Source organism: Temnothorax longispinosus, chromosome 4 (genome assembly GCF_030848805.1).
Source record: "Temnothorax longispinosus isolate EJ_2023e chromosome 4, Tlon_JGU_v1, whole genome shotgun sequence".
NCBI classification, from domain to species: Eukaryota; Metazoa; Arthropoda; class Insecta; order Hymenoptera; family Formicidae; genus Temnothorax; species Temnothorax longispinosus.
The window spans coordinates 21,858,142-21,883,057 of NC_092361.1; the positions used below are offsets into that span (position 1 = coordinate 21,858,142).

At 37.9% G+C, this 24,916-nt stretch overlaps 2 protein-coding genes across 6 annotated transcripts in view; one reads left to right on the plus strand and one right to left on the minus strand.

Moving 5' to 3' along the window:
• Positions 1-13: 13 nt before the first annotated feature.
• Positions 14-8,718, minus strand: Dnapol-epsilon255 (DNA polymerase epsilon catalytic subunit 1). 2 transcript variants are annotated; one of them, XM_071775798.1, is made up of 18 exons: positions 8,395-8,718; positions 8,201-8,321; positions 7,902-8,120; positions 7,547-7,773; positions 7,177-7,417; positions 6,758-7,074; positions 6,444-6,690; positions 5,796-6,348; positions 5,247-5,688; positions 4,878-5,115; positions 2,218-4,803; positions 1,913-2,079; positions 1,527-1,815; positions 1,354-1,434; positions 996-1,261; positions 721-853; positions 424-635; positions 14-332 (listed from the first exon to the last, which is right to left on the minus strand). In XM_071775798.1, the coding sequence occupies exons 1-18, from the start codon at positions 8,478-8,480 to the stop codon at positions 29-31; spliced, it is 6,729 nt and encodes a 2,242-aa protein (XP_071631899.1). In that variant the 5' UTR covers positions 8,481-8,718; the 3' UTR covers positions 14-28. The 2 variants fall into 2 exon arrangements, with proteins under 2 accessions (XP_071631899.1, XP_071631900.1); XM_071775799.1 differs by lacking the exons at positions 7,547-7,773; positions 8,201-8,321; positions 8,395-8,718 and having other exon boundaries at positions 7,902-8,022.
• A 508-nt stretch (positions 8,719-9,226) lies between these two features.
• Pnt (ETS transcription factor pointed) overlaps positions 9,227-24,916 on the plus strand; it is a 103,439-nt gene continuing 87,749 nt past the window's right edge. Inside the window, exons 1-3 of one of the 4 annotated variants that reach the window (XM_071776412.1) lie at positions 10,550-10,833; positions 12,777-12,990; positions 17,048-17,163. In XM_071776412.1, the coding sequence (XP_071632513.1) occupies positions 12,804-12,990; positions 17,048-17,163 (303 nt within the window). In that variant the 5' untranslated portion in view covers positions 10,550-10,833; positions 12,777-12,803. Of the gene's footprint in view, positions 9,435-10,549; positions 10,834-12,776; positions 12,991-17,047; positions 17,164-24,916 lie in introns of those variants that run through there. The other 3 variants (XM_071776415.1, XM_071776413.1, XM_071776414.1) reach the window with 3 other exon arrangements.

Genomic DNA, 24,916 nt, shown 5'->3' on the forward strand with positions numbered 1-24,916 from the left:
CAAGAGAAGGCAATTCTTAATTTAATTACTAACCCGTAAAGAGTTTCGTGTTGTCTACTATCTCTGCTAAAATATTCATTTTACATTTGGTAGCTATAGATTTACATATATTTACATATGTTGTGACTTCGTTCCGCGATATTAAATTATCGTAATCGCCTGAACAAGAACATAACATGTTCATGTTTTCTCGCTTGATCTCCTTACACTTCCGACATTGTAGATCTTGCAACACGTAACCCATACTTTTGCGATTCAATTTGTCAATCAAAGAAAATTCTATTTCTGTATTGTCATACGACGTATCACAGATAGGGCATTTCCACATGTGCCTATAATAATAATAATAATGCAAAGCATATAATATATGAAGCATATATTATCTTCATCTTAATATTCAGATTATTCGCGTATTTAACGTACCTGCTATTTTCAATTGTGTAATATTGATCTTTACAGAGATCAATATCTCTTGTATGATTGCATGCTTTGCATATAACTTCTGGTAGAATAAGAGAAATACACGGCTCTTTCCACTCGACATTGTCGCCATAGCTGCCGACTCCGATCAGTCGTAACAGATTTGACTTTAAGTCATGAACCTCGTGTTCTACTTCTTTGTCCAGAGATAAAACCTGAAATTTTCAAAGATACGCAAGAGTCTAATATTTCGAAACTATTTTTTACATATTTATAAAGCACATAATGATAATATATTACCTTGCATACTGCTTTGATTAATTCAAGCGCAGGATTGATCTTTATACTTTCTTTTCCACCCATATCCAGATTAGGATATTCTTCGAGAGTCAATGTCTTTTCCGGCAAATTCCGATGTATTTTTTGGACTATTCTGCAAATAATACACACGTTAGGGCCATTAAAACTACTGACCTCCCATATCGATAAAATATCAATTTTTAATTCATTTTACTCTATATAAAAGCTTTATATTAATTTTAAAAACTACGTAATATATGTATAAATAAATATACTTGAACAATCTTTGAGACATTTCTCCTGATATCAATTTTTTCGCAAACTCGGCTGTATTTTCCAATGCACCTAGACCAAGTGGTGCTATAAAAGATTGACTCTGGCTGTGTCTTCTTCTCGGCCTTGCAGTGTTATTGGCTTCGTTCTCAGTCATACATTGATACACTACGTTTATATATCCTGCTACTACAGCGTTAAAACTCGCTTGACATCCTGCTTCCTTAGGCAGGCATTCCATCAAACTCCAATTCATCATTATTTGAGGCTGAGTATAAATAATTCAATCAGTATAAAAATATCGTCAAGTAAGACCATCAGTGTCATTTCTAAAAATATCTATAAAAATGCTTTTTTTACCGCGTCATCGTCATCATTTTCAGTATTCTCATCTTCCGCATCATCTCTAGTTAGCTGTCCTTTAATGCCAGCATGATTGTGCTGTTCAATAAAGCAAATATATAATTAAATTAACGTTACGCAAAACATATTAATGTTATTTCATGAATCAAATGAATGATGAATCAGCGTACCAAGTCAAGCCATATTAGATATTCCCAACATTGGTCAAACGTAATTTCAATACTGTGAAACAGCTCTTTGTTTCGTATAGTTTGAACAACAAATTCTATATAGCCTAAAGCATCGTTCACAGATCTTTTCTTCGTGCACACGATAATCTTGTTGAAGTTTGCAAAGACTATAATACAGCCTAACGTTTTGAACTCTGCTATTAACTGTATATATAACTTCTTCATATAAGTGTGTAGAGTACGACGTAGAGCAGGATCGTAAAGCAAGGCACTTGGAGACCTCAGCCACCTGGAATCATACGAATATGTACATGCATTTTTATGTAACAGTAATATGTAATTAAGTAATATAATTGATAACAGTATAACAAATAGTAATAACGTACCGATAGAAGTGGATCAGCTGATAGTCCGCGAATACATTTTTATAAACGGATACCTCGAGCAACCATGCGTTTACCATGCTTCGTAATGTTTTAAACGCCGGATTGCACAGAGTGATTTCATCGTAGCTGGGAATAACTGTCGCGGCATCACCACCCACTGCCATGTCCTGTTGAATAATCCCAACATTATCAATTCGGATAAATTAAGTTGTTGCAAATAAGTTTTTAAAAGGTACTATCGTTAATTAATTTAGACATAAGCATTTTTTTTTTAAGCAAGTTTTAGTTAGTATATAAAGACTGACCTGAACGGATGGACGCTGCTGAGTGTGAAACGCCACAAACGTGCTGGTTCCGTCTATATCGTGAATATGATGGTATTGTAACAATGCATTAACCGCCAGACTTTCTACATCCAATTGGACGCAAACGCTGGAATATGTGCCCGGATTGTTCGCAGCGCAGCTCGAACTCTCCTCGAAGTCCGTCAGTAGCCTGTTATCGTCGTTCTCGCTGCCGCCTAAGTCGGGTTTCTCCGTAGGCGAGCACCACAGGACAAAATTGTTCCTGTGCAAATGTCTGGCGTAGAATAAATCCGCGCCGAAGAGCGTGGGATCCGCGGGTACGTTGCCGATAGGAGCGTGGAAGAATCGGCATTGTTCCGCGATTAATTCGATTATCTGTTGACTCTTCAGGTAGTGTCTGATCATCATTTTCGCGCCCGTCTTCTGCCATTCTAACGTGCTGTACAGATTCTCAACATCTCGCACGTGCGTGCTGACAAGAGGGAAGTCATTGAGAAGCGGCATTTCGGTAGTTAAAACCGTCCTGTCGAGAGCGGTTTGATTAATAATAATCGTTGCTCCGTGGGCTTCGTTTTTATATGTCGTCAAGGCTGCCTGCAATGTACGGCACACCTGTTGGAAGTTCGTTTCAACTTGCACGACAAACTGCATAGTTTTAGGCAACCTATTTATCTTGTCTTCGCCATTTTTCTCCAATGTTGCTTTACGTTCCTGCGTGTACAATGTACTCATGTTCGGCAGTTGATTGGAAGCGACTGAATCTAAGACGAATATATGACTTCTCTTGCTGGCGCTTAAGAATAAGCCCCACAGTGCTCTTTGACGGTTCGAACTCCAATGATGATAGAGGAATATGTAGTTGATCGATCCGGTTTGCTTGAGGTAAGGTTGAAAGGCGATGCTCTTGAATTCCAATTGATCCAGAGTGAAGGTATCGGCTCCGTCTACCATTTTCCGCGCGGCACGCGGGTCGACTATACACACGCATCCCAATTGCAATATAGCCCGAAATTCTAATGACATTTGCGTCTCATAGATTCCTTCAATTTCTGGTTTACTCAAGTCCTCCAGGAGTTCCCGGCTGTGCTCTTGAAATAGAAATTCTGGTAGTGAATATTGATACAAGTTGTACACCGGCCGAGAGCGTGGTAAAGATTTGAAGCTCTTCTTCCAGAGCTCATTAGGTCCTGGATCGGGCCTTGCTTTGCGGGTGTTCACGTAAAATATACGAGGTACTACGAGACGCACTTGATGCAATTGCGTGTCAACCAATATCCACAATCGAAACATGCCGGGTTCACCCGTTTCTGACAGCTGAATGATTTGCCATGGAGTTTCCAGTAATTTCCTTTGAGCGCGTCTCAAAAAGCCGGTCATGGTAGACGTATTCGTATTTCGTATAACCCCCCAGGCGATTCTATCATTTTCGTCGGTCTTACTCCTCTTCTGCCGATGCTGATGCCTCTGTTTAGCCTGAAAGGCCCATTTTTTCTTGTGAAACTCCAACCATTTAAGCAACTCTTTTCTCGTTGTTCCCTTGGGAGGAGGCGAACCCAAAGCTTCTTTCCAACTTCTGGCTCTGATTGTCTCATCCTCATCTAAATGCTGCCTTTTCCTCTTGTTAACAACCGAAATTGGAGTATTGAAGCTAGTAGACGGTCCTGCGAGATCTTCAATATCGCGGGGTTCTTCGGTGTTGTTCGTATGAGAAGTGTCCTTAGCTACAACAGAAAATATATCTGTGATCTTTTTCTGACGATGGGATGTATTCTTCTCTGACACTTTCTTATGTAACCAAGGTGGATGCTGCACTCGTGGAACTGGATTCGGTAAGCCTTGCATCGCCGCTGGTATGGTGATAATTTTTTGAATAGCACTCCCGAGTCGCTCAATGTAATAATTCCAGTCCAAAATATCTCTTATATCATCGCTGTACAAAGTGGGGTCCTTCAACCACTTCTTCAAGTAATGTCTTCGCACAGCCGGTTCCGACTGAAAGATAGCCAACGGTATCGCGCGCTCGGTAACTGGCGCGCTTTGCGGTTTATTCGCTATAATATATCTGCAAGCTAAACCTGCATCTTTAACCATCTCGTCGCCCAAGAATTCGGCTAATCTTTTAGCCGTAGAAATGGACGTGGACTTCTGTGCACCGTAATCTTCCAATTTACGCGACATGGATTTGTTCTCGGATATGAGTTCGAACAATTCGGAATCGGGCATATTCGCACACTTGCTATATAATAAATCCAGCCAATAATCTGCGTCCTTCGCAACCGAAGCGTAACATTCGTCTAATGTGTTTCCTTTTAAGAAGGATTCAAAAACTGAGGCTTGAAAAATTTTTATCAGTTGCAATTCACCCCTTCTTTTCACTTCGAATCCTTTTAGTTCGGCTAGTGAACCATCGAAATTAAAAACTGCGTATCGTTTCTTCAATTTCTTTCCTTCTTCTTTAGCAGCGGGTAATACCATCGCTAAGTATGGTCCGTCAACTTCAAAAAATATCGAATTTTCACTTCTGATTTCATACGTTAAATTATCTTTATCCACAAGATCATGATAAACCTCGTTAGTAAATTTATCCTGTGGAAATTCAAAAAATAGAGTAATCAAAGAAAGGAAAAAACATGTGTTTTTCTTTATTCATTCATACATACCTTCACCATAAAATTGAGAACCGCATTCGGATACGAGATCGTAAATTTCGACTTCTTTTCATGAGTAGTGTGAACTATAATAGAGTCTGGAAAAGACGCAGGTAATATGCACCATATACCATCAGTATCCAGTTCCAATGGGCGACCAATCTGTTCTATAATTTCTCTAGCTTTCATGATAATATGAGCACCTGTGTAACATACGATGCCACCCATTTCCATGCTGTGCCATCGTGCCCTGTAATTTTAAAATAAACAATAAAAAACTAGGACTTTAAAAAATAATTTAAGAAGGGTATAAATAAAAATACTAAAAACATAATAAAAGTGTTGTACTTTAATATCACTTAATATAATTTTAACACTTACCCTTTTCTCATAACGTAGCCATAGAAAGAATTGAGAATACATTTGTGAGCAAGCTGAAGAGAATCGTACAAAACTTCTCTATTCTTAGCGGATTTTATGTCAGCTGCATCTCCTTTCGCGATTGCTGCTGCTACTTGCCGTTTAGCAACTTTAGTTAATGCTTTATATTCGTATCTCCTATCTCTAAACGCTCTCACAGTGTCTACGTAAAATGAATTCTCCTTCTGACAAATCGTTTGTGTTCTCTCTTCCATTCTGGTAATTTTGACCTTTTTGTAAGCCTTTTTACAATACTCGGTAAGCCTGTTTTTTTGAAATGTAGCTTGCTCTTTCGTGGTCAATTCGTGAAAAGCTCTCTTAGAGCCACCAGGAAATTGTGGTGGAAATCTTTCAGTTTCTAGTTGTTGCTTTATTCTTTGATATTCACCCAAACTTGCAGCCACTAAAATTTGTTAATCATAAACGATAATTACAGCACAAGTCGAGAAGAAAGTAACCAGCTTGATAATATAGAGATAACTTGCGATAGTATTTTATATTTAAACTTACAATATTCGCCTCTCCACATCCATTTCATTTTTCTCTGGCAAAGAGCGTCAGGTTTGTTATAATCGCATACCGCGCAATCTATTTCATTTACTATCGCAGAAGGTTGCAATCTATTGGTTAAAATTATATTGGGATACATAGCGCCTACGTCTAAGTGATAAATTACGGGATTTTCTAATCTCAAAGGTTGGTCTTTAAGTTCCTTCAATTTTCCCTTAACTTCATCTACAATTTCATTAAAATTCGTAACCATATCGATTGATACTTTTTCTTCTTCTTGTATCGTGTGTTTCAAGGCATTTTCTACACCATTAATTAATTCGTCTACGGCGCTCGGAACAATTTTAAAACGACAAGGAATGTCAGCTCTAAAAACACCAGATTCTAAAGCTTCCACGTGTCCACCCACATACGTTTCTTGATCCAGTAAATGACCATCCTTTGTCAGTTTATTTAGTTCGGTTTCTTGTTTGTTAGGAAATATAATATTAGCTTGGAAAGCTTGTACCATAAGAAGTGATTCACACAGTGTACCAGATCCCTTTCTGAGTACCTAGAAATAAATGAAATAAAATAAAAATGTAGATTATTTTTTACAGAAAAGTATATGTACATCAATTAATGTGCGTAATACAATATTTTTCTTACTTCATCAGGTTCCATAGGAATAATAGTGCATAATGCAAATATGAAGGGATGAATATATTTGTGATAGAGATAAAATGTTGCCACAGCATCAGAGACAGAATAATTCGCGAGTACTTCAGGTTCTTCCGATGCTAATCTGCACATCTCTTCTGGATCAAGTTCCACTGGATCATATCTCAACTTAGCTTTAGCAACGGCTTTCAAGTTTTGAGAACCCACTGGGAGATAAGAATCACGTCTAACCCAGCTAAAAAATATTTTGCGATGAGAATATTTGCAGGATTACATTGTTAAATAACTCACAGACTATTTACCATAAGCAATCCATGTGCATAGCAGCTCTACTGACGTAAACACCTTCGCGATTTTTAAAGAAACCAATTTTCTCTTTCATATCCATATTATGTATAGCTGCTCGAGCTTCAACAAACGGCCAGTCAAAGAAATCACCGTTATACGTTACAAATATATGCGGCCTTATTTCGTTAATATGATCGAAAAATTTCACTATAACTGCTTTCTCATTAGGCTCGTTGAATACCGTGAAAGGACCCTCGAATTCCGGTTTTGGCGTATATTCGAAATCTCGTATGTCGGCAGAGACTAATTCTCTATTCGTTATTAAGTATCCCTAAGAAAATGAAACATATTGAATGTAAACTCTCTTTAGAAGGCGATACAACGAAAAATAATTTATGTAAAGCTGAATGTAAGCATTATTCATGTAAAATACCTGTCCATCTATCATATATGATATCATCATAATCTGATCAAAACTGGCATCTGGAAACTTCAATGGCAGCTTTGTAGTTTCAATATCATACGCTAATACAATAGGTTCAGGCGGTTCAATCATGTCTTCCTTTCGCGTGATTATAGGTGGTTCGCTTCCTCTGCTTTTTACAGAATACCAAATTCCACAGAAGATGTTAGCGTCTATGGATACTCGGACATGATGAGGTACGTCATATTCCCTAAAAATTGATATTTCAACATATGTGTCATATAAAGCAAAAAATGCTAAAGAAATCAAGAAATAATAAAGAAAATAAATATTAATACAGAAAGAAAGAAAAAATTGGAAAGAAAATGTATGCAATTACCTAATATCAAGAATATTATCCATGTGATCTAAAGTTTGTCTACCGCTATCCTGTTCGTTCGGTTGCAAAGTAGTTGCCAGCATGTCTGTGTAGTAAGTATTACTTTTCTCTCGCTCTTTGTTAACTCTAACAACGCGCATAATGTCGCGCTTGACTTTTATTAAATCGACAGTATTCGCAAAGGAAAGTTTGAGGTATTTTTGTCTCAAACCAATCAAGTGATTAGGCTGGAACAATTAAAAAAAAAAAAAGAAGAAATAAAAAGTCACAACGAAAAATAATCTTTCCAAACATTTTTGTAACGCAAAATATATTATTAATAGCTAATTGTATGCTGATTAGAAGCCTATCTTACCAAGTCAAGATCTTCCTTGTAAACGGTCTCGATTTTTGTCAAAATTCCCATGTACTTCTTGGACAAAAATGTCGACACTTCTTCAAACGTATCTTTACGACATAAAACGTAAAAGTATGGCGAAAATGGCAATGACACTTTAAATCTGGTGGCATCTTCCTCAATAAAGTAATAATCCACGCCGCTCAACAGACGCTTGTCATCCTCTACGATCTCCGTCTATGCAGAAACATCAGGATCTTGTTACTTAATTGCGTTTAAGAGATTGTAGGTACCTTTGTTCCTTCAATTTTCCTTACCGCATGCATGTTAAGCAAGAATCCTATTCTTTCCTTCGAGTCGGTGACGCGACGAAACCCATATACACCGTCGATTCTGATATCCTCCTTGATCTCGAGCAATCTCTTCAGTGCATTTTCCCTGAAATATTGATCATTTAGAAAAAGAAACAAATATACACAGCAATGACAGCAAGCATTCAAAATCATCATACCCCGGCGTACTGGTTTCTTGATTCGAATATCTTTTGTTGAACGCGTTAGGCGGACGGGCAGCTCCGGTATTCTGCAAAGTTTCCATTTCGAAGATCAGCAACAAAGCAATATTTCGTCGATTTTTGTTTGTCTTTTGTTCCTCTTTGGTTGAGAACGTTACGTAGGCGTCTTTGTACACACGCACTAGTTAAATGTCAAGAATCAAGTAACAATATCGAGAAAATCTTCAAAGCAACAAACAAGCGCATCAGGCGCACAGACCGTCATTATCACGCGTCTACCCGTAGTGCCTGTTGCACGTGCACAGCTGATCGAAGCCCGCCTTTTTCAGTACTGTTCTATATACAGCACCGCCATTGATGAAAAGTCGTCTTCTGATTGGCGGAACGGAGTTCTACGTCGCGCTGCCGGTAGAGAGGCAGTAGCGCAGGCTAGCGTACATCATTACGAGACGAATTTGCGCGTTTCAGGTACGAAATTAAGAAGATAAGTACATAAAGCGACTAATCAGAGATAATTTTAACGATTTTTTCTCGCTAAAAGCTTTTGCTCGCCACGATCGATATCTACCCCCTTTCGAGGATTAAGTGTACGAAGTGTACTCTCACTTCGCGTCTGAGTGCAGAAGGCGCGAGAGAAACGATCGGCCCCCCTGATTGGTTCGCGACTCTGACCGACCGTTTCAAAAATCAATTTGGCGCCTCGATAATTTTACAGTGATGGAATGGAGTCGTGACTGGTCGTGACGGATGCGGAGTCGCGTCCGGATCGTCCCGGTGTTTCTCGCCGTCGCGATGGTCGGAGAGCGAATCCCGCACGCGAGGAATCGTCGCGCACATCTCTCGTGTCGAAAACGTTTGTCGTGATTCACCGAACGTGTCGCGCGTAATCATCGACATCCGACGATCCGACATCGTCGTTGCACGCCGATCTGACGAGCCGCCTCCGGGTCGTCCGGCAAAATCCACTTCGTCGAGGGACGAGGACTCGGTTGTCTTCTCTGCCGAGACGATGCCAATCGACGCGCGAGCATCACCGGGTTCGTATAATATATACGATTTTGTAATTATTTGCGTCGATGTTATGTCATTTTTATGGCCCAAATATTTTGCGAATTGCTAAAAACTTTATTGGATTCGAGTATAATTAAAGCAAATGGCGGCGCCTTTTTGTGGCTTCGTGTCCGGCCAAAATACAAGATCTTTCTCGAAGTATGACAAAATTGTCTTATATTTTTTTGTTTGTTTTTTATATCATATATTTTATGACAATTAAAAATTTTTTTTAAATATAATGTATTAAATTCCACATGCACATTTCTGATTAATTATTATTACGGAGATAAGTGCTACCAAATTTTCGTAGTTCAATGAAACTCGGAGATAATTGAAGTTGTCATTGTTCTCAATCAATTTTATCGACTGTCGATACAATTTTTTTTATCGCGTTCATATAAAAATGCAAAAATTTAGCGCAGTGCGGTATGAATTTCATGACGTATATTATTACGCAGACACTTTACAAGCATGCTTTTACAACAAGAATATTATACATTGCCGCAAAACTACATTTTCTTTTCACAGATCATTAAATGAAAATAATAAAAATAAAAATGCAATTTTGAATAAAAATTGAATATTATCGTGTCGTAAATGTGCCCGTTTCAGAATAATAATAAATTGATAATAAATTAAAATAAGATTAATATCATACTATGGCTAATCATTTGAATTTTCATAGTCACGCTGACTTCTTTACGATTGTCATTGATAATCACGAAATATCATTTAGAATTCCAAAGTATCATTGGTGCTATTTCGATTTTTCTCGATTGATTACTTTATCGACGTCTAGAAATTACTGTAATGCCAAATATACTTTCAATCCAAAATAAATTGCTCTAATTTATAATTTCATCATTCAAATATCATAAACGAATTTGCGTGTTCAATAATAGATGGCAGAAATATCTCTTCGTTTAATTTTTCCGCGGTTCGTCTGTTTCCGCGAACGTTCGTGGCGTCGGCGACGGCGGCGACGGCGCCATTTGCCGAGGCGCGGCGGAAACTGCCGAGAGTGCCGAGCCGCCGAGTCACGTGACGCCATGATACGTTCATTCGCAAGCCGTTGGCCGCCACCGCCGCCGCCGCCGCCGGCCGAAATTACGACGCCAAGTTAGTAGCGCGCTTAGTTTCATTCATGAACGTTAGGAACGCGCGGCCATAATACCCTCCTGTAATCTGTGTATTGTGTATACACCGCGTCGCTCGTTGCGTTAGTGCCGCTGCCGATGTGCGTGCGTCTCGCCGTCGTCGTCGTCGTACACGTGATTCCCGCATTGCCTCGCGTTTTTGCATGGTGCTACCCGTGTGCGACCGTAACACCGGCTGGAAGTTATCAACGATAGACCCGCGGGACACCAGCTAGCGACGAGACAGGTGCGTGCGAGAGAAAATGCGACGATTCTCGGCCAAGCGAGCGGAGCGGCGCAAGTCGCCGCGCTGTTCTTCCGCGGGACCGGTCGGCGATCGGTCCCGTGGTCTCTCTTTCTCTTTCTCTCTCTCTCTGTCTCTCTTTCTCGCTCTCTCGTCGGCCCTGTGTGTCATTGGCGATGTTGGCGATCCGTTTGGAGCAGCGTCCGTGACGTTTATCTTCGCGTCCGTGTTCGGCTCCGCTTATGAATGGATCATAAAGAATGGAATTCCTCGGCCGCCGGCGCGGCGCGGTCGAGTTTTAAAACTCGAGCGCTCCGATTAGAGCTAGTTTCAGGGCGATTATTTATGCGAGTTCGCGCCGACTTCGCCTCGGAGCCTTCGTTCCGCGAATATCACGCGTAAATATAACATCTTTTTTTGTTTTTGCGATCGAAGTAGATCGCGCGCGGGTGGTTTCGTGATTTGGCGGAGCGTCGTCGAATTCGGAACGCCTTCTCGCATCGCGTACGTCGCATCGGGATTCTAAAAATAAGAGCACCTTCCCACAATCCCCCTTTCCGTTTTTAAATATTCGTCGTGGTTATGCGTGGATTATAATACGCAGGGAAAATACCTAGAAAGTGTATGAAGAATACAGTAGAAAATGGAAATTTGTCGTTTTATTAGATTTAATTGTTACTCCGAATTGGATACCAATTGGTACCTAATTGGTATCAAAAACATTTCTTTAATTACACTTTTTTGCATTAAAAGAAAGATACGCGTAGCTCAAATCGTGAAGAAATATACTTAAAAAAAATGTAAAAAGCGTAAAAACTGTTAGATTTGTTATTCCGAGTTGTTATCCAAAAATTGTCTTTAATTACACTCCTTTTGTATTGAAAAGAAAATACCCATAGCTCAAATTGTGAAGGAAAATATTAAAAAATATATATAAAATCGTAGAAACTGAAACAATTTAATTTTGGCAAGCTGTTTTTCTCGCAGACGCAGTCTATATGAAATTATCGAGAAATCGATGATTGTTATAAATAACTGTCGTTAAGGCTGCTCTATCCCTGATTTTCAGGATATTAATCTTACGTTAAGAATAGAAGAAGAATCGAACGGTGCATTCGGTTATCGTTGGTTCGTGAAAAAAAAAAATAAAATAAAAAAAACTTTATTTCTCAGGCGACACGTGTCATGTTTGTGTTACCTCGAGAAAAGGTTTATTTCGCCGATTTCGCGAGCCTCGTGACTATACGAAATCGAAAAAAAAAAAAAAAAACAATCTCACGCTGAAATAGCCTTATCGCGAAATAACAATGAAACCGACTTTGATAACGGGAAGGCAGGCAATATAATGTCGCCGGCTGTGTAGCGAGGTTATCATTAATATAAAGGGTCAATTTAGAATATAGCTAAAGGCCAGTTAGACGAGACAAACTTTTTGCCATCTCGAGAGGCCGCACGACATAAATCGTGATAGTGAACGCAAATCGACCGCGATTTGAAATCTTTAGCAAAAGACCTGTTTTACCTCGGCTCTCTCTCTCTCTCTTACGCCCACGAATTCACTGTCAATATATTTCATAAGTCAACTTTGCAGCCGTCGGGTAAACTCAATTGGGGTTCGATTGATTCTTCGACCTTTTCGAGATTCTACAAGTTTACTTTAGTTATTGCGATATAGTTATTATGAATATACATAAATATATATTTATCGCTATTTGGAAGTCCTTTTATCGCCGATAATAAAGATGATTTGAAATAATGTAAAGTCTCGTAAAAGAGGATAAAAGAGGAATGTGCATTGCATCAGACGGAGGTTTTTGCAGGATTTCTCGGGTCTCGAGATCACGGTGCGGCAACGTCGCGACTTGTCTTCTTTCATCTCACCATTCCTGTCTCACTTTCTCTCTTCTTTCTTCGTCTTCTTCATGTTTCCTTCCTTTTCCTTACAGTTTTCGTTTGCCGAGACGACGACGACGATGACGACGGACGGTGACAAAGAAGGAGAACGGTTCGTAAAAAGTGACATGAAGACACGACGCTTGACTGACCCGAAACAGGAGCGATGTTCTTCGATAAAGGACCGACCTGAGAGTTCGACCTTTTCCACAATGAATCTGAAAATGTCCAAATATCGATGTTTAACCTCTTCGGGAATGCAGACAGGTAGATCCAGACAAATAGATTCGATATAGCGATCTGCGATAATTCGACGAATAATTTTATAGAAATACGAAGCTGAAATTGACAAGCCGTTTTAGAGAATTTTTATAGGATATCTTATGTATAAAAAGAACTTTTTGAATAAGTGGTAGGCTGGTAAAATCGAAATTTTCAATATTGACTTATGAACGTTTGGCTTGTTGAAGTTAATTTGGGCCGCAGAAGGGGTTAATTTGCGAATGGATGATGAACTACTTGCGATCCATCTAAAATCAAAAGGATGATTCATAATTTTCCTCTGGGCTATCAAAGATGTTGAGTTTGGCATACGGGTGCGTACGCGCCAGATATAACGTGAAAGGTTCGTCTGCCCGCATGTGGAAACCCAGTAACAGCCCCTTAAAAGATATTACGTTGCTCTCAATAAGATTGAGACAATAGACACTCCACTTTTGCGACGGGCGGGCTACTTTGGGCACGTATTAATACAGTCTGTCGCGTTATTTGAGCGTTTGTTATCAATAACGTTATCATATTCTACAGCGTACAGTAATAATTTGATTGATAATGAATTGAACTAAATGAAAAACGGTTTCAAACGATGATAGGTATACTTATAAATGTAATAGTGATTATAAAGTGAATTTCTACGATCTAGAAAAAAACCGAAATATCAATTAAATACCAATTAAATTTATCTGGCAGCTATAGAGTTGGCTTAAAAAATAATATTGACAATAAATGCCAAGCACTGTAATAAGAATTATTTAAATATTACGCGAAACATTCGTTTTATTGTAAAATTAGATAAATATATATAAGAATATATATATTTATAAATATTAATAAATAGAAGTAAACGAATAGAAGTTTCGATATCAAGTATTATAAAAAATAAGAAAATCGTTAAAATAAATCCTCCTCTCTGTTAAATAAATCAGTTATTCAGTGCTATTTTAAGCATATATACATACAATTGAATGAAATACACACACATACATACACGGTCTATTTGAACTGCTCATACATATATTTTCTCTTGACCAAAAGTTAAAGTATTGTAACGAATGTACCGTTACGCAGTAGCACGCAGACACAATGGACCATTAGCACCCTTCCATCGAGAACGAATAGACTGAGACAAAACGCCATTTTACCCTCTTTATCGAGTGATCTTTTCTCCTAACTTTTTCACCTGTTGAGGGTTTCGTCGAAAACCAGGTAGACACAAGAATAAAAGACATTCCTATACCTGCCTTAAAAGAAAAAAATACCTATAAAAATTTACACTTTAGACCGTCCAACCTAAACATTGCATCTAGAATCGTTTTCAAAATTTTAATAAAAAGTAAAATACGTGATTCAAAAATATATCGAACTTGCCGAAACAGCTTGTTTGCTTACTGGTTTTGAATCCGCCTGCAACTAGTTATCTATCTGGGCACTTGATTCTCTTTGATAACCGGCAAATATAATCGATAGATCGATGATAACGCACACAAGTAGGGAAAGCAGACAAATAAAGTAAGTAAAATAAAATTCCGCAATAATATTATGTGAAAGTTAATGTCGAGTTTATCTGACAATGAGTTGTATGCAATTCAAAGATACAAAGTTTATGTATAATTTATATAATAAATATTGTGTTATTATATGCTTATAAAAATATTGTTATAAAAATAATAAATTTATACGATACGGCGGCTCGAATTCAAGATATCAATAATGAAATAACCAGCCTGTTTGAAAGTGTTATTGCAATAATTGACTGCTCTGATTAATCAAATGACATATCATGTGACGTTCCATTTCATTAATATGCGATAGTGTTATCAGCTATCTTGAATTTATTCGCGCGATCTATTTTAGAACTTAGAAATGGCGGGGACCATTGATACTTCAGTGTGATATTGTAAGGCATCTTTTTTTTTCTTCTCGCTATTCACGAAGACCATTGATATTTTAGTGTGATATTGTACGGCATCTTTTTCCTTTTTTTTCTTCGCTATTCACGAAGACTATTGATATTTCAGTGCGATATTGTACGGCATTTTTTTTTGTTCGCTATTCGCGATAAACAGTTTCTGGGAATACATGATATTATCTTTCGCTATGTCGCAGATAAATATCTGGATGATAATGAAGTATATCCCTCCAACACACAAATTGTACCAAGTCTACTGCGTTTAAAAACACGCTATCGTAACAAACATGGCCATACGTGCAAAATTGAAGAATTTCGAAGCTAATCTTGACTTTCTCGCGATAACCGGAACATTTGCTTGGATATTCGCGACATTCACGTCGCGGGGTGCCAGATATGATTTATCATTCTTTAAATCTCGGCTTAAGAGAACTCGCTACGTCTCATTTCTAAAAAGTTATGATTTCATCGAAGGGTGTTATCTGCTTTGTGTAATAAAATTATCAATCACTGTCGCGTGATAATTACGGATAAAGATAATTATGAGAGATAAAAAAATAAGCTAATCCACTTTAATTAGTTTTCTTTATCGCCGTCGAATTTCGCGGCAGGGGGGCCGATAATTCGCGAGATAACTTCTATCAGTCTCTATGCAATTATTTTATATTTAGTTGAGTGCATATCACTGTACAGTGCATGAGCTGCTGAGAGTGTCACGCATTAATCACGCTTACCATTTGCATAAGTCTTAAATAATAGAGCGCATCTATAGTCTTCAAATTAATATATATTTTTTTTAGCCGTATTCGCTGTAAGCCATATATAGCAAACAGTATATTACATTATTGTACAGCAAAATGAAGCTTACAAACAATGGTAGCGTATAATAATATTAAGTGTCGATTATATTAAACAATATCTTCGAAGTGTACCTGCGAGCCGTATCATTTTTTGGTACGAGTGATAAGCTAGATTGATAATCTAGAGTGTAGACAGAAATTATCGATGTCGCGCAAAAATCCCCTTTAAGGAATCCCCGTGTTTTATCGTCCGTATATTTTGGAACTTCTTGTAGACGCATTTGAGCTGCGTGTAAAGGGTCGTGAGAGTCGAGGTAGCCAACAGTTTTCCGTCTACCATCTGGCGGCTGGGGTTCCAGCCGGAGTAACCTGATCTTCGTCGCGACGGATTCGAATACCTCTTGCGCCTCGCGTCGCCCCATCCGAAACTGAACAATAAGCCTCCTTCCAATTAATATACTTCCAATTAGTTTAACTTCTTCATTATAGATCGCTTTAAATAATATTGCAGATCGATTGAAATCTCTATTACAATAAGTTAATTTAATTAGTAAAAATGGATTATCGCTTCACGCAGAAGTTTTTAAAGTGTCTTCGTGTTTCAAGGAATAGATAAAAGCTTTTCGCACTTAATTTTATGTAAGTATTTATCGTCTTATTAAAAGAGTGTTTAAAGAATTCGTAAAAGTTTAAAGATTTTAGAAATTTAAAATCGGTTAAATTTTTACAACTACACTTTGTTTAATATAAACGAAGAAACGTAATTGTTGCATCATGCTGTCTGCAATTTTAAAATTTTTTTTGCACTAATCTTAATTGTTAAATTATAACTTAAGTAAGAAAAAAACATAATCAAATCATATGCCATTTGAATTAAAAAATAAATCGGTTTACAGATTATTTAAGAATTAGTCATCAAAGTTAAAATTAAAACTCCTAGAACATTTTACCGTATTAGCGGACAAATTGTGTAAGGCGAAGTGATATAATTACTGATTGTTAAAATACTCGTTTCATTCATATTATCACGGCTCGTTCTTTGCCGGACGGTATCGACCGCGTATCTAAAAGCGGACTATTTAGCGGTTGATAAATAAATGTATCCCGCGAACCAGAATATCGTGCCAAGCCGGCGAAGTCGGTATAAAATTATAATTGGGACGTCGTGTCATGTGATCCGGGCAAAGAACCACGCAAGCCCGAAAATTTAATCCATGTTTCTCCTTGCGTGCGTTCGTTCACGCGATTATTTGCATGGATAATATTTGCATATCAGTGCTTGTTTTGCCGTCGTATACCTTGTGATTAAGTAATTAATAAGTAATTTTCTTTACAGCCAAGATGGACATGGAATCGATGGACCTGTACGACTACGAGGAGGAACAGGACTTCTATGAAGAAAGTCCTGGAACCAGAAAGAGCGGCTATCCCATCGACCATAGATCTATAAAGGTAAGTTGATACTTTAACTAATGATACGCAACACAGAATAAGTAGGAAATGTATCATATTTTGTGTTTTAAATCAAACAATTGCATAAACCAAGAAAGTATCTCCTGAGATAGATTTTTATGTATTTCTCAAATGTCAACAATAATAATATATGATTATCTGCAGTTTGCATTAATCGGGCCTTGTATTAAATAAAATTAATTACAATTATACGAAATTACATACATACACGTAAGATGTACAAGTTATAATTATTCTAAATTATTACGTTAGTAAATTATAGGCTAACACACATCTTAACATGTTCGTTTTGAATCGGAGATTCGCAACAGCTTATGAGATGATCTGTAAAGATTAATTCTATATAAGAAAGACATTAAAACTCTGTTGAATAATTGTCCAAGCAATGGCAACATTGGCAACCGCGTGAGACGCGCCGCGGATATTCCTCGCTCTCGACGACGTTGGCAAGCGGAGAGCGCGTTGGCCGAGCCGGTGATTGTGCGAGTGCCACTAACAATTCGTTCCTTGTCGCTCTCCGCCTTCGTTTTATGAATGAACGTAGAACCGGCACTCGGTTCCCCTCCCGTTCTTCTCCTCGCTATATTCCCCCACGCGCCTTCAGCCTTCATCTCTCTGTCACCGATTGACCCTCGTCCGTCTCGCCTCTGCCCTCTGCCTCCGTCATTTCTCTCTCTTTCTCTCTTTCTCTTTCTCTTTCTTCTCTTCTCTTCTCTGTACCTCCTCCTCTTTTCTCTCTGACTTTCTGACCATCGCATCGCTCAGCGAAGCCGAACGCGTCTGGTCGCCGCTGATTCGTACGTTGCGAGGCAGTGAACAACAGTCGCGTCGCGGCGTCGAGACCAGAGATTCTTGGTTTCTTCAATCGAGATACTGACTCTTCGAGAAACTCGCGGCGCTCTGTAAAACGTAGTGTTTCTGTAAAAGTTTGCTGTAACTATTGGCGACTTTTTATTGTTTTCTTACAACTTTATAAATATAAAATCTATCAATGAGCAAAGTTTTTTATATGAAAAATCGGAAAAAAGTACTCTAAAATTTAATTTTTTAATATTTTTAAATTTACCAAGATCTATCGGATAGATCTGTAAATAATTGATCCGAAAAATAATAGAAATAATAATGTATATATCTCCATCTTATAGGTTCTTGTTTTTAATATCTTGCAAGTTAAAGTGCATATGATAAAGATTTTACTTTTCGATTTTTCTTTATCTTTTGATCAATTTATTTTTTGATGCACTTTTGCCTACTACGTTATATTAAGATTTTTTACAACAATAATCTAATAATAAAGCCTGACATTCGGTAAATGTTAAGTGTAATATATGTATAAAAATATTAGTAGTGTTTTATGTTTTCTATATATGTTTTACCAGTTACAATTACATGAATTTTATTGTGAAATATGTCGACTAATTTTTTATGCATGCTACAATATTTTGAATCTTCTTAACGCGATGACGCTGAAATATAACAAATACTCTGTTGAATTTTAGACGAAAAGATCAATATCAAATAACTTGATTTACGTGACCAAGATAGAAAACAGAAAATATATACTGCACATTTATTATACGAAATTCGTAGCGGTTAGAATTGTTTATTTTAGACGATATTTTTCAAGAGTTTATACAAAAGCCAGCTTTGAGTGGCGCTTGTATTATTACAAATATTGAAATTAACTGTTTTAAGTCACTTTTTGCTTTTTAGAGATTGAGTTGAATCAGTTGAAGTTTATTTAACCAACAGTTTATTTTAACCAATATTTGTAAAAACAAATATTTGTAGGTGAAGTAAAATTATTTACCGCGATCGCTGAACAAAGAGAAAGAAGAATGGCGAGCGTTATTGTTCCGAAAATGTTCGAATGGACCACGCGACTTGAATCGTTCGATCGTAGAAACGGAGAAATCCTGCACGTACCAGTTGAGAGAAACGAGACTTGGAGTGGCGTCGTGCGCGGGAGGAAATGCGACGCATAGGGGAGGAGAAAGGGAAACCTAAGCCGCCAGAAATAGCATCCCTTCCCGCATCATGCAGCCAGACCTTCTGCATGCGCCTCTGGTCGTTCTAGTCGCATGCACCGTTGGTCGCCTTGCCTACGTCATACATTTGCCTGCCGCACCACGGCGATGCGGCAACTTCGTCGTCCTACACACCATTTTCGTTCTTGGGTTTTTTTTTCCCCCCTTATCTTCCATGTGACGGCAAAAGCGGCAAAGTAACGTAGTTCCCAGTCGCGTCACTTTGAATCCTCTCTCTTGCTGCTAACGCTTTATACTCGTATTTCACTTTTATTCCATACAGGGAACGATGAGAGGCATGACTGATCCAATTTCCCCTATTTTGCGCGACGCGTCTCGCGTATTTTTACATTTTTCTCCCATCTATTAAACACCGAGCGCTATTATTGCATCGTCTTTCATCATTCGTTATAATATTTTTGTTACATGCTACCCACGTGGCTCATGCGCCTCGCAGCTAGTGCATTCGCGTCCCACGCCTTCCATTCTTGGCCTTCTATCTCTTCTTTGCTTTCTGTGTGCGTAGCGGCAAAGAGATATAAAGGGACAATGTAATTTTAGTTCTATTTAACGCATTATTTATAAAACGCTGCGACGCAGCGCGCCACTCCTTCGACCATAGTTAACTCCTTATCCTACTTTCCGCTCCTCCCTGTTTTGACAGTCGTGGAATTCTTCGCTGTAAGTCGCCTCGGCGACTTTTTCACACTCGACCTCGTCTATGCGTGTGTCATTTTACGCTTTCACCTTCGAATCAGTATTTTCTCGGATCATCGCAACACGGGACACGAAAAGTGACGTTAAACATTATTGATTATATAATCCGATATAATTAACATACGTTTCAGGCGGTGCCCGAAATTATCATTACTTTTTTTTTTTAATTTAGTTCGGTTTTAATTTTATATTTTTCTCGTTGCGCAATCTTTTATACCGCTTGAAGTAGACAGAGTAGACTGTTATGATTGTTTTAATGACGGGTTACTTAACTGATTTAACGACTGAAAACTCAGCCATCGATCTCGAATTAAGTGTGGGCGCGGTTCATCCGCTTCCTTCGTTGCATGCACGACATATTTCTACCAATATTATGCATTCTCGACTCTTTATACAAAGTCCAAACGCAAACGTATCCATTTATAAACGTATTTTATATCGCATATCAATTATTTGAACGTATAATCTAATTGCCGAACATATTTCCTATTATTTGATTCGAGGTTTATGTAAAATTTATCTACATTTCCTATAATCGCAGTTTACATTGCCTGCAAATATCGAATTATCGACAAGGATTATTAGAGAACGCTGTAAAATATAATATAATATTGCATGCAATAATATAGAAACCACTGTCACAATCCGATGCAGATACAATTCATTCCATAATTTAAACGCATATAATTCGATTATCAGAAATTTTATACGTAAATCCCAACTTTGAAACGAAAATATTCGTCAGGTTTCATAAGTAATGCAATCACGGTTTCATAAACAATGCAATTATTATTTTTTAATAATAATTTAAATTTTTAACTTACGGCGACGATATAGGTATTACAAGCGACAGGAACGCTGTGGCATTGATTTTTCCGATAAGCTATTAATGTGAGTCGTGAATGGGCTGTTCTCTAATTTAATTTCGCTTGCATTCGAGGTGGATATAATCGTAGCAACGTCTGACTGATTAATTAATCAGTGTAATCGATAAGGTATCCAGGCCGGCAAATCCAACCAGAATAAACCTGCTTTTCGTAATGTCGTTACAAGCGTCGTTGTTTTCTATTTTACATTTTTAATTTGAAGTAATATTATTATGCAATTTATGAGTCTCTCGCGAAGCGATAATATTTATATCTGTTACACATCGTTACAATAAGCTTAACGTATTATATAATCTTTTTTTCCATCTCACGTTATCAAAATTTCTCATAAAATAGTCCGTAAGTTCTATGAAATCCATAGATACATATCAATTAAAAATCACTAATTGTAAAATCTAAGCGAGACTCCGCTCTTTCGTAATTCTCCATGTTTAGAAAAAAAAAACAGAATTGCTCAAGTTTCAATTAAATCCAACTAATCCAATTAAGAAACCATTTTATAACTCCATAAATGAACCAAAAATATGTAATATTCAATTATTCGATTTCATGCGATAGATGAAGAGTTCAATAATTGATATAATCACGTGATGGAAAATCTACCAGCTGAACGTGCGCTGTCGTTTTCTCTCGAATATGTCGCACACATTGGCAACCGTTATCTTATTTTTACATGCGACATCCCGAAATAATAAAAGAACATCAATACCGCCACGTGTCGGACGAAAGTCTCTCGTCTGGCTTTCCGCGTCGCGTGAGGTCCCTTTGCCTTTCCTTCTGTCTCGGGGTAGTTACCTGATCGGCTACGCGCGCACTTTGCACGTTGACTCACTCGCCGAACGCATTCTCGACATTGTCCGTAGATTTAATTTCCATATGATCGCCATTAAACGCACCTGTTCATGCGGCGTTAATTAACGAACGGAGCTTTGTTAACGGCTTCGTTAGTCAATTATTATATCGGCGCGACGCGATCTAAGATAAAACGTCACCGTAAGCCTTTCGCTACATTGTTGTCTCGTTGCGTTCATAAATATTACGTAACGAGCGTGCGATATCCTTGCTGCGATATGTGAAATGTATTAGGTCAAATTACGTTGTTCGCTCTTTTCGATTAAACACATGTTTGCGATATAGACGCATTGCACACGTACGTGACGTAGGCATTAGCATATAGCATAAATTACGCATTCAGTGACGAGCAATATTAGCATTCCAGCCGTGACATCAAATCGATATTAAATTTATGTACTATAAGTACGTATCAATCGGGATTATGATTACCATCCGCTTCGACGAAATACGAGTTCGAATAAAGAGAAAAACACTCATCACCAGATAAATCACGTATCTCGGAAAAAAACTGAAAAATCTGCATTTCCTACATTATGTGTATTGATCTGTTTTTATATGTCTTTCTCTATTTCTTTTTATTTTATTTTATCGGGCATCTTACTCTAAAAGCGAAATCGTCGACAAACAACTTGCATGGCACTTCACGTCTGATGCCGATGTAAAATTTATCTTATCGCTCGGCGACTTGAAACGTCGCGCGTGCATGAGACGCGGATGACGTCTGCGCTAAGATGATGTTTGATACTTCATTCATCGATAGAATTTGCTGCTGAAATATTACCGTACGTGTGGTCCGCTTACCTAGAATGCCGAGCACAGAGAAACTTTTGATCCGTAACGAAAATGTTTGTGAAAGGAATATTTGTTGGATATGAAACACGATAATTCTCCGTCATACATATGCCCCGTACTTATACATACCATTTTTATCGACAATTTCAAAGAAAAAAAAAAGTTGCCAAATGTTGCACATATCAAAATTAAAATTGTTTTTAAAGGTATTTTATTTAATTTTATACTTTTCAGTTTTATTACGCTTTTTAATTCGTAATATTCTTTTATCACGGAATGAAAAATAATATTTATTATCGTGGAATTTGTTTTAAAAGAGCATGGAATTTTTAGAGATATGAATCACGACGAATTTTCTCGGCGATAAAAATGCCGAAATATATTCCCACGACCTCGGATGCCTCACGCCCCACCAATCAATATCTGTTTTTTTTAACTCACTTTGTTATGCAAGCGAAATGTTATACAGATTGTATCAAAGCTTATCATGTATTCGCAAACAGTTTACATCCGTTGGGTCTGATAGGAATTAAAAATCTTCAACGGACGCGCGATTGTTACATAAAACTACGTTAAAGTTCACGCGCTTGTGAAGGAAAAAAAACGAATCGCAATCGCAAATTGATAATGCTACTCCTGAATGAATTCACTTTTCCAATCGCGTGTTCGATGAACGTAACTTATCTCGCGATATTCTCGGGTCCGTCGGCGCACTGCGCTCGCTGATTTGTTCTTATTCCTTCTCGCCGGTCGCTGCGTGGCCCGAATAGATTTACATGTCTGAAAAGACTATTATTGAGAGCACGCCTGAAATTCTATTTTTGCCGCGGCGAAAAACAATCGTGCTCTTGAAATTCCGTGATAACGGACCACGAGACGACCTCCCTCGCAAACGTTATTGATTCGCTCTCTCTCTCTCTCTCGCCGGTATTTCTTATCTCGTAACGACGTGAATTTTATACCGCGCGATTATGGCAAAGGTTGCATCGTATCTAATACGGAATTAACAAATTTCTCTAAAGTCTCGAGTGCAAAAGTTCGCAAGTTCCGTTATCGATCTGTAATGATTCAATTGCACTGCGAGACATGGTATTAGGATCTAATTAAACTCACGATGACCGATACTATCTTTCCTCATATTGGCCTTATTCCTCGAGATAAAAATTTGCGTGAAGATTCGCAAGGAAGGTCGCGGTCAATGCTGGTGAAGAAACAGCATGATTGCGAATTGTACACACATTAGCATTCGGCCATTTTGTCGTAGATAACCGTCTCGACTTGACTCGCTCGGTCGCATCGGAGAGATACCATCGTTATAAACGGCTCGCTCGTCAACGGTTGACTCGGTCACGTACTATTGCCTCGCGATGAATAGATCTCCATTCAGCGTCGAATATACTGACGACGAAAGAGGAAGAGATAGGCAAATAGATACATAAATGTAGAAAGAGAGAGGAGCAGAGAACGCGAAGGAAAGGCGCGGAATAGAACGTGACGGGATTCAAGATCTCTAACGGCTTTCTATTTATCTATATACACGTGTTGTGTGCTCGTTACCACTGATAACCCAACGAATAATTATCGTGCAGTACAGAGGGATCGTTGTACGAGCTCGAACTTAATCGTGCACTACTCGGATCGTTCTTCCTCATCGAAACTGTATTATTTGTCTAAGTCTAAATCATAGCGCAATAAGAAAGAGAGTAATTATTATGTGCGTATAAAATAATTTTACATTTATAAAAAAAATTATAAAGATGATATATTAATTAATTAATATTTATGATGTATAAATTATATATTAATATTACACATTATAATATAGGTATATTATATTTAAAAAATTATAAAAAAGGGAAATCTCCTACTCTATCGCTCGTTTTAATTTGCCTTATCAATTTTTTTTAAATTATAGTTGGAACAGAACATTGCTAATACGGCAAAAACTAGAGAACTTTTAGACATGTTCTATTTATTTAACAATCTCGATAACATTATCCAGGTTTTTTTATCGAGAGATTATTTTTTAATCGTTCAGTAACTAAAATAATAATCAAGTTTAAGTTAATTTAAATTTCTTCCGTACGAATCACGTTCATTGATTCCTCGTACTACTAGATCACGCGCCTTACACGCTGTTGCGTCATATTTCATCGCGACATTTCATTCAACTTAGAGTCTTTCATACGAAGGTCAAGCGAGTCGTGACTATCGCCGGCACGAGCACTCTCTCTCTCTCCATTCTTTTTCCGCTCCAAGCTGCGTCCCCCTCCCCCTTTATTCCTTTCTTTCTCAACGAATAACGCATGCACGTTGCTTCCTCCTCCTTCAGCGACCAACCGGTTATCTGTCTAATTTGGTTCTCTTATTTTTCAACAAACAGATCCCCTCTTTTCCAAAGTTTTCATGAACTTTGTTCTTTTCATCGAACCATCGAAACTGATCGAAACTTAC

Coding starts and splice junctions, on each gene's coding strand:
- Dnapol-epsilon255 (XM_071775798.1), bottom strand. CDS start 8,480: ATGGAAACTTTGCAGAATACCGGAGCTGCCCGTCCGCCTAACGCGTTC. Junction 854..995: donor ATGTCTCAAAGATTGTTCAA/GTATATTTATTT, acceptor TATTATTTGCAG/AATAGTCCAAAAAATACATC. Junction 636..720: donor TAATCAAAGCAGTATGCAAG/GTAATATATTAT, acceptor TGAAAATTTCAG/GTTTTATCTCTGGACAAAGA.